Source organism: Tetrao urogallus (genome assembly GCF_951394365.1).
Source record: "Tetrao urogallus genome assembly, chromosome: 2".
In the NCBI taxonomy this organism is placed as follows: domain Eukaryota; kingdom Metazoa; phylum Chordata; class Aves; order Galliformes; family Phasianidae; genus Tetrao; species Tetrao urogallus.
The window spans coordinates 17,098,393-17,108,423 of NC_136814.1; the positions used below are offsets into that span (position 1 = coordinate 17,098,393).

A 10,031-nucleotide genomic window follows, 5' to 3' on the forward strand; every position below is an offset into this window, starting at 1 on the left:
TAACATTTTCTCCTAGAAGAGACTTCTGCAGAGAATTTTGTAACATCTGTACCAGATTTCAAGATACAGGTTGGAAAGTACCTCATCTCCCTGAACTTGTCATCGTGCACCTGAAAAAAGTCATTGTAATCTACTGTTGTAAGCAATCCTTAAACTATTTATAGAATAGAAGATGCAATATACGTTTTCTACTCATCATATTTACAGTTTAAAAATAAATGCTTTTAGTGCTAAAGATCTGAGGCCATTCTGCATTAATATTTGGTGTCCTTAATCAGAAATCCCTCAGAAGCAGACAGGCTTCTTCCACATTTCTACTACTCAAAGAGGTATCTTCAACTATTAATTAAAACACCTATGTTTTCAAGAACAGGGATTCTGGAAGAATTACATGGAGAAGAGATTTGTGAAAGCAGACTGGGAATACAGTGCAGTGTGTAACTCTATTAATCATGCTGTTTGGAAATAGTGATACACTGATTGTGCCAGCACAGCTACTCACAGTTTGGCATACTGTTTTCACCTTACAAAAATGAGCTAGCCAGAGATGGCTTAAAAGTTACCCTGGAAATCTTGGAAATCTCAGAAAGGGTGTGATGTTATGATTAAGCTACTTAAGAAATACTTCAAATTAACTGTTAACAACTGTTAGAATTGTTAGTGTTAAAAACCCTGAAAATTCTTACCAACTTGAATTTCTTAATTCAGCATTCTGATATCCTCTAGACGATACTACTGTTGTAAGAAACAGGCCAAGGAACAGCCTCAAACTACATTTTTTACTTTAAGTGATTAATTCATAACTGAGAAACAGCCTTAATCAGCAGAAACACACTTGAAAGATCTCATTCTTTTACACGATGTAAAAGAGACTCATTTTGCTCAATTTCATTCTTCCAGCTACCTTAAAGCTCTGCTGGAAATCCAGCTCGATGGCATTTTTCAGTATGTTCTTGATCAGATTCTTTCATTTGTTCTCACAGTTGGGTCTTAACACAAAGTTGTGTGTTTTGAAACAAGAAAATTTCATCTTGGAAAGATGGCTATAACATTCAGCATCAGCAGGCTGGGAAGTATCTAAGTTAAAACACTGAAGCATTACTGATGGGGCAACTGATTTCTGACACCTACTTGCCTTCAGATTTTTACTGCTGTCATCATTCTACAAAGTTCCTTAAAGAGGCAACAAAAGGAACATTAATCCCTATAGCTACCTATAATCACTCTTACTCTTCCTAAAGGCAGTCCAACTATCAGTCAAGCATCAGAAAAGGAAATGTTTCTACTAGCAAACTTCACAGAAAGCCTACAATGGAATCTGTGTTTAAAGAGCATGTGCTGAATCAAACAGCAATTCTGAAACTGCAAGCAGTTCTGCTTTTAGAATGATAGTTCTAGCCATCATAGTTTTTGGTTTTTTGTTATTGTGTTTTTGGTTTTTTGGTTTTTTTTTTTTTTTTTTTTTACACTCACTGGTAACATGCATTAATTTCAAACAAGAAATAAGCTACATATAAAATTTACAAGAAAAGTCTGTATCACTGAAGTTGCACCACAATGCAGAAATACCTGGCATCCTTTCTTAGAAAAAGGTGTGGCAAGCAAGTCACTCTTTCACAATTGAAAATAACCACATGGATGTTTTCCTCCATATATCCATAACAGAAAACCCTGCTATCAGACTTAAGTATAGCTATAGAAGTATAGCTATAGTTAACAAGCTTACAAATGAGTCAAATCCTCAAGCCCTGGCATATACGTTAAGAATTCTCTCCTCCTTTTCTCTTGCCATGATATTCTTCCTATGTATATACAAGAAACAAGAAAGCAGGGTAGAAGCAAGATCAAGAAAGAAATACTATGTAAGTAGTAGTAATAGCTTGTCTTGCTGAAATATGTGCAATGTTCAAGGTGTCCGATGATCATTCCTCTTAAAGTCTGACATTTGAAAAGTAAACTCAGAGTAGGAAGATTTGAAATTACCAAAACTTTGAAGTTGAAGTTGCCTACCATGTCTGGGCTACCTGTTTGTCAAGGAACAGGAAAGCATTCAGCTGTACTCTCTTTGACTGCTCACACAAGAAAGTAGTATACCCACACTGCTTTTTCTTGTGAGGAGTTCTGCTTAGGCTACGACATTCATCACTGAAAAACTGTTCATAAGAAAAAATGCAAGATTCTTTGTGCCCATACATAAAAAAAATAGACATTACTTCAAGAACAAGCCTGTTCTTACTGCACAGAGAAGACTTTGTTCTGCATATGCAGCTGCTTGCTTAATAGCAGATGTATCTAAAGGAAGTTTTCCCTCTAGTCATCTTATTTCTGTTGGGACAAGATCAAGAAAAAGTTTATCATGCCATTCTTCCCTCCTTTTTCCTGAGGCTAGCCACGGATCTAAATCACAGTGAGTCTCTACCAGGGCATATTATGTGGTAGCTTAAGCATTCATAGGGAGCGAAGATGGTTCAGAGAAGTCTCAACACAAAATCTGCTGGTGTAGGATCAATTGGAAAGTTTTGAACATTTTTCTCCTAAAGAAGTCTTATCTATTATTGCAGGCTTGATTGAAATACAGGATTTGACAGAATTGCACATGTACAGTTACAGATTGCTGTAAAGGCATACCTGCATGCTAGAAATACCTCGCTTTGTGCTAAGTACAACAGAATTTGTTCTGCCCTAAGTCTCAAAACTCAAGTTACAAAAGAGCACACTTTTCTAAAGCTGTATCTTGAACAGCACATAGTGCCCTTGCCTACTATATGAAACCAACTTTTCTACTCATCATCCACCAGAATGGGCATGGCAGCCTGCAGATTCATCCATAGCACTGGCACTTTAAGCAAAGGAGAAGTGCCAGTGACCAAGTACATGGCATGAGGCCACCTTACTGATTGTGGAACTTGGTTATATATTGGAAAACAGATGAAAGTTCCGCTGCAGCACTGCACTTCATCTGGTGTGAGAACAAAGGGCAAGGGGGCGGAGACACTGCTGAGCTCATTATGTAACACTGCCTGCTAACCTAGGAAAGACCATTTCTCAGCATTTATAAATTTTAATTTAAAGCACGTGTTATGTACTTGCAAGCTACATTTAAAGCCTTAGCAGAAAAGTTTTAATATAGATACAGAACCAGAAACCATAACTACTTTTTGATTGACATATGGCTCTAAGTAAAAAGACTTGCTTGGATCTGAAAGTATGGAGTCATACAGACAGAAGGGTGCAGCCATTTAATCTGGGATAATTTGGCTACTGTCCTGCAACAGACAGGTTCCACAGCAAAACTGGAATGCCAAAGGCATTTTGAAAGAGGAATTAATCTACACCTGTCCTGTGGGAAAACTGCCTTGGATCAGATTCCAGGATGCATTACTTACTGCACTTAAGCAACTTCAAATAATCGGGGGCAGGGGAAGGAAGTGTGGAGAACCATGAACAGCAATTTACTCTGAAAACTTTGCTCAGAAAGCCCTGAGGGGCAGTCAGAGCTCTGCACTATTTAACTGCAGCTACAATACTTGGATGACATTTAACAGTTGACCCTTGGTCAGCTGTGTTTTGACAGTTAAACTCCAGGCTGATTTCACATAAAGGAAAAGTTTAACTGACAACCTAGTAAGATGCTTTAGTTACACAGGACAGAATAAACTCAAACAGCTCATTAATCTACGCTCATTCCATCTGACTAGAATTGAAAATAACTGTCAAGGTCCTTAGTGCTCTTTAGGTTGAGTTTCATCTTCACTGGCTAGTCGATGCTGCCTCCAACTTTCATGTTATGTCTTTCAAGAATAATACCAAGCTGCTTCTGCAGCATTAATGAAGACTATTTAATTCCTTAAACAATAACTATACTGTCCATATAAATAAGAAGTTTGTTAATGTTTCTTATTTGTGTTGTACTATCAGACTGAAAAATACTAACAGTTAAGAATATATCTAATACAAATGCAGTACTCCCAAATGATCTTAATTTCTTCACAGTGGTTCAGAAGGGCTCTTAACTTTCTCTTTAAGAATGAAGCTACGCTGCAATATAGGTCAGCTCTGAGATGATCTGCTTCTAGCATAACGCCTGCTATTGAAGTTAGATGCAGATAACTCTTACGCAATGCAGAGATTAGACACCTTAGAAGGTTAGTTACCCATGCTGGCAAAAACCTAATGAGTTCAGATCCAAACATTAAGTCTTACTGGCTCACATTAACCTAGTACAAGCGTTCCTCGAATCATAGCTAGAGGTTTCAGAAAGATGATGGCAAGCATTGATAATCCTCAGATCCTCAGATCTCTCCACCATCCTGCACTTAAAGTGTTTGTAATCAGAGTTGAAAGTAGGCTACTAAGCCTAACAAAAGAAGTTCATTTCTGATCTCAGTTTTCCTAGGTAACTAAAGATAATCGATTCATCCAGTCTTGTAGCTATAAAACCTTACGGAGGGACTTCCCATCCTTCATTTTGCTATGGTGAGCCATCAACACTGAAGATACTTGATACCATCATTCAATTCCTCACTTGAGCAAACATACAGAAGGGGCTTAAAAATAAACTGTTTTACAATTTAACTCCATTCAAATCTTCCAAACCAAATTTTCTTCAGAGTAGAAAGAATAGGCAGTAATTCTTAACAGTTCATTCCACAATACCACTCAGTAGGACAGCTCTTCTTGCAGCAACCATTTGAATACTAGCTTGATCTAGAACTTCAGTGTTAAGGGATCAGTTAAAAACTCACCCAATATTACTTCTATCTTAGCTTTTTAATCACATGTAAAAATACTGAATAAGGTCTACTTGGACATTACACTGTACCCTGAGCAATATGCTGGCTAACTACTACATCATTAGTATCACAATGAAGTCATGTTGTAAATAGTTGGTTGGCACACCTTCATATCACTTCTATTACTTAATCACATATAAGGGCCCAGGCTTCTATAGAAAAAAAGCAAAAGCTCTATTAGAAATAGAACTGCAATCAAGTGAGGATTAAGATGTAAGAATGTATGCTTCTCAGGTATTCCATCTAAAAAAAAAAAAAAAAAATGCAGGCATTAAAGGTATCAAAAAAATGAAATTATAGCAGACCAGCATAGACAGCAGCCTGAGCCTTCTACCTTTATCAGATTCCACCTTTTAAAAAAAAGAACACGTCATAGTATCACCGTTTGATATTTGGGAGCAATTTGTATCCATCTTCCACAACTTAAGATTATCACCAACGCATTAAATGATACAAAAGAAATATGCTGTGATGAGGTACATAAAGGTTCTTCAGTGCTCAGTAAATCCATTCTTTGTTCCCACTTTAAATGCTTCAAGTAATTCAATAGCATCACCTGTGCTCTCACCACATTTTATTATGTAAGTAAGACCAGTGTTTATGTAGGGTAGGCTTAAAAAAAAAATAAGAACATTTAGCAACAGCTTTCTGCACACACAAAGAACTAATACACTGAAAAGGTCAAGTTGCCAGTTGTTTTAGCTAGCATTGTTTGCCAGAACACTATCTGGTTCAACTGATTTGGTCGTCCATACCAGCCAAATTTCCAAGCAAGTGTAAATATTAGAGGCAGTATTTAAATCCATGGTAACAGGAGAACCAACCAGATTCTACCTTCTCATTTTCCTTTGTAGATAAGAAGAATTCCAAACCATAGCAAGATTTTTGCAGTAAGAGAAACCTCAATTATGCCAAGTTCCCTCACAGCAGGTACAACTTCAGGCACTGGCTGTTCAAGCTATATACTAGCACGAGTCACTTAAGGAGTAGGTGAGGACACTCAACAACAGTGATACCATCAAATTCCCCACCTTTTAACAAGGCCACCACATAAGCCATCTAGAACATGGCTATTTCATTCTAAGTGACACATTGCTCCTTTAGAGTACTCTCTGTAGAGCAGGTAGTTTACTTTTGAGTAATGCTTCAAACAACATTACCTACTTCAACAAGAACAGATATTTCGTTTTTCCACCCCTGAATCAGGAAATAAGTTCAAGAGGAGATTTAAGTTGACCGAATCATGTTAGTTTAGAATTAACAGATAAGTACAGCATCTTAATACTACCATCGTCTAAACTGCATGGTAGGGGCAGTGCATTACATTAAGAACTTGTAAAATATGAGCGCCAAACACATTTCATACAGATTTAACACCTGCCAAAGTAAATCCTGTAACAAAGAGATTTAGCGTTGTGTGTATAACACTGATCCTTAGGCAAACAAACACATTTAACCATTGAATCTGAGTACTGCTAGGAATGCTGTAGATGGTAGTAGCCTCCTACAAAATAACCTTAAGAATGCATTGCTGTGTTGCTGTGGATCTTAACTCAGGACACTAGTTAACATCTTTAAGCAAGAGACTTTGTACCAGTCACTTCAAAGCAAGCAGACAAAGTTCGGATGCCAGAAGTTTAATCTTGCTTCACTTCACCCTTTAATTGCCTTTTCATGCGTGAGTAAGGGCTGATTGTATCATCCATCACGAAGTCATAAAGTACTTTTATCCAAGAGTTATACTGTGGCAGGTTGTCATAGTATTCAGCTGCTATTTTCTTCACCTAAAGAGAGATAGATCATTTACTAGTTACATTACTATTTCCACTAGCACCAGTTTAGATGTTAGAATCTAGAACAGCTATTAGTGTCATAATGTGGCAATTTCTTGAAACAACTCAGTAGTTTGAAAAGCTCGTAACACTGGAGAGGAGAGCCAGAACAAGCTGAGCCTACCCGAGGTCTGTTTACCATGCTGCCTACAGAACCATGCAGCTCACCAGCCCTGAGAAAACACAAAAGCTGTTGGCTGGCTGGCTGAAGTGACTCAGTCCAGAGCTGGCTCATGTATATACAAGTCTCACTTAAAAAAAAAAAAAAAAAAAAAAAAAAAAAAAAAAAAAAAAGGATGTTGCGAAATTGAAAGAGTTAACAGCCATTTTAAGATAGAGTTTCAAACCTCACTCTGAACACTATTTCTCAGGAATATCTCATTTCTCAGAATGAATATAAGCAGCTTCCAGGGATTTTACTCTTAGATGTAGAGGCTGAACAGACTGCTTTTCTAAGCTAGAGGTCTAGAAATGCTGGAGTTTCAATCAAATATCCTTGACATTTATTTCTAATTAACCATCCTGAAGCCTTAAGAGCCTGAACACAACAAAACTGAGCTTTCACTGAATTCCACAGAATTTACTGTCAGAGGATTATCGTTAATCTCTGTAAGCAACAAACAGAACCAAGTTATTTACATGCTGGGTTCAGAGCTGAGGATACTTCTGATTTATCATCACACCTATGAAATAGGTCATCTAAAGCAGGTGCAGCTCAGCAGTACCCCACTACTTCAGCTATCTTCAACTCACCAAATAGCAGACTCCAGTCCAACAAAATTAACTACACTTCTTTTAAAAACAATCCTCATTTTCTTATTCAAGCCATAGCCTACCAGTTCTGTAGCAGCAAAAACTAATTCCCTATTTAGAACTTAAATATACATATATACATTAAGTAAAATCCGGTTCACCAGCACAAAGCTAGGTATGAACAGCAAGTCAGTGAGTCCCAGCATCTCGAGCTGAAAGAGGGAGAAAACCAGTGTGAAAGTCCCATCTGCCACTCGTGCAGATGCCGCAAGCCTAAGTCTTAGCTTTGAAGCCTGAACTGTCAGTGTACAGCTGACACTTATCAAAGAGTTCAAAGGTTCTCACTAGACAAAACTGAAACTACTCCAGAACAGAAAGCTATTGGACGTTTGTAGAATTACAACACATAGTAGCAGTATCTCTGGTCTTATCTTTTCCTTACCAGAGAATGTCTTTGGTAAAGGCGATTGAAGGATAAGTACACATTATTATTTTACTTAAGATACCTGAAACAGAGCTGACAAAATTTCGGAGGTGCCTCTAACTTCTTAACTACATTTCTGCATACTTCCAAACTGAAAAAGAACACTGGTGGCCTGCTGTAATTACAGAAACCTAGGAGTCAGATAAAACACAGAGCCAAGATAGCATGAGGACAGGCCTTTCCCCTCCTTTAAGGAATGGTGGAACAGCAAGTTAGAATCTGTTCAGCATTTCTCCCCCGTTCAACTCTTGAACTTAAGAGATTCTCCATACTCTAACTTCTGGGGTTTTTCTAGGTTCCATTCTTCTAATAGCGTGTGTTCTTCCCAATTCTCACATCAGAGTAGGGCTCAGCGTAAGAAAAAGAACCGCCTCAGAACTAAACTTACCAGTGGAAGGCTCTTGCCAGGAATATTGGGGAAGTCATGGTGCTCGTTGTGATAGCCAACATTAAAAGTGAGCAAATTAAGTGGCCCATAATAGGAATAAGTCTCGTGCCCCTTTAAGAACATGTAATGTTCAGCTATGAAGTGTCCTGAAATCGGGTGCAACCCAAGGCCAAGTAATGAGCCAGCAAGCATGTAAAAAAGGGATTTGGCTCCCCACAAATGGTAGATCACAATATCGAAGGAAAGCTGAGCCAGCAAGTTGATGATTTCAAGTCGAGTAATTGGTTTGGGATTAATGCAGAGGGGTCTAATGGCATAGAAAAATGGCTGAAGAACAATCCAGATGAACTTCCTGAAGCGAGTGCAGAAAAACCAGCCTTCAAAGTTGGTGGGAATGTCCACATCAATTCCATCGCCTCCCAAGTATCGATGGTGATCCATGTGGTATCTCTTGAAGGATATTGAGTAGGGCAGCCCAAGGGGGAGGTTGGCAAATATTCCAAACCATCGATTCCACATTGCTCTGCAGTTGCCAAAGGCACTGTTGTGAGAGATCTCATGAATGGCCAGAGTCATGGAGTGGCTGATGCAGCTTCCAAACACATATGCCCAGAATACCACCCACTTCCAGTCCAGGTCTCTAACCAGATAGAAGGCAGTCAGCTGCGCCGCGACCATCAGCACCACCACCCAGATCAGGTTGTAGTCAGGCTTCATCAGCTCTTTGATCTCCGGGTGTTTGGCTACAGGGGAGAGAATTACGCAAAATACAGATACCACAGAACCACTGAGGTCAGAAGAGACCTCTAAGATCATCGTGTCCAACCATCAGGGCACCACCACAAACCTTCCCTCACAGAATTCTAGCCTAATAAAGCCACAGAAACACTCAGACATGCTTTCCCCTCCACTCAGCTAGGACTCATCTACCACAGGTACAAAAACACGCTACTAATGATACCTATAAGAGGTCTTTCAGAATTCAGCCATTTCTGCATTTTTCCGTCGCTCAGCAGCTTGCTAGTAACGTGGCAAGAGCTAATGTCACCTCAACCTATCTGGGAAGGAAATGGCGTGGAGCCGACAACCCACACACAACGCACAAGCCCTGATGCGAGCTTTCCGGTCACTATCCAACACCGTCGCTGTCCGCCCTCTCTCTCTCCTTCCTTCCTTCCTTCCCGCTCCTTCCCCACCCCCCCCCCCCCCGCCCCGCTCAAGGCGGCGGCCGCCACCCCCACGTCCTCAGGCCCGGCCCAAAGCCCCATCCCCGCGCCCCCCCCGCCCCAGCGGCTCGGCCCGGGCGCTCCCGCCGCCTCCAAGGCTCCTTAACGGCGGGGCCGGCAGCCATTTTGCGGGGAGCCCCCTCGCCACGCAGCTCGCGCCAAGGAGCGCCTCAGCCGCCTCCCCTCACCCAGGATCTCCTTGCGGCGGTCGGCGTGAGGCTGGTCCGTGTACACCCACTCGAAGTCCTCCCTGGCGACGGTGTTACCCATGGCGACAACCCCAACACCCCCACTCCTCAGCCGCCTGACTGCCGGCGCCCACCCGCACGGTCTTTTTTATACGGCTGAGAGAGAGAGAGAGAGAGAGCGAGAGTCCCCGCCTCCCGTATCTTCTGATTGGACGTCTCGATCTGTCAGGCTGTCAGGCTTCAGCTCCCGCTCTGCCCTCAGGGGCCGCCTGGCTGCCGGCGCCTCGGCGCAGCAGGGTGGGGCAGCGGTGTCGCGGTCGTGCCGCGAGGAGAGAGCCGTCCGTTCGCTACTCAGCAGAGCGGAAGC

The 10,031-nt window shown here is 41.0% G+C and overlaps 1 protein-coding gene across 1 annotated transcript; it reads right to left on the bottom strand.

Annotated features, from left to right (window-relative positions):
* Window positions 1-6,430: 6,430 nt before the first annotated feature.
* On the bottom strand, window positions 6,431-9,746 carry DEGS1 (delta 4-desaturase, sphingolipid 1; the record flags this gene model as incomplete). Its single annotated transcript, XM_079550011.1, has 3 exons — window positions 6,431-6,577; window positions 8,251-8,993; window positions 9,665-9,746. The coding sequence occupies 3 exons, from the start codon at window positions 9,744-9,746 to the stop codon at window positions 6,431-6,433; spliced, it is 972 nt and encodes a 323-aa protein (XP_079406137.1).
* Window positions 9,747-10,031: the final 285 nt, after the last annotated feature.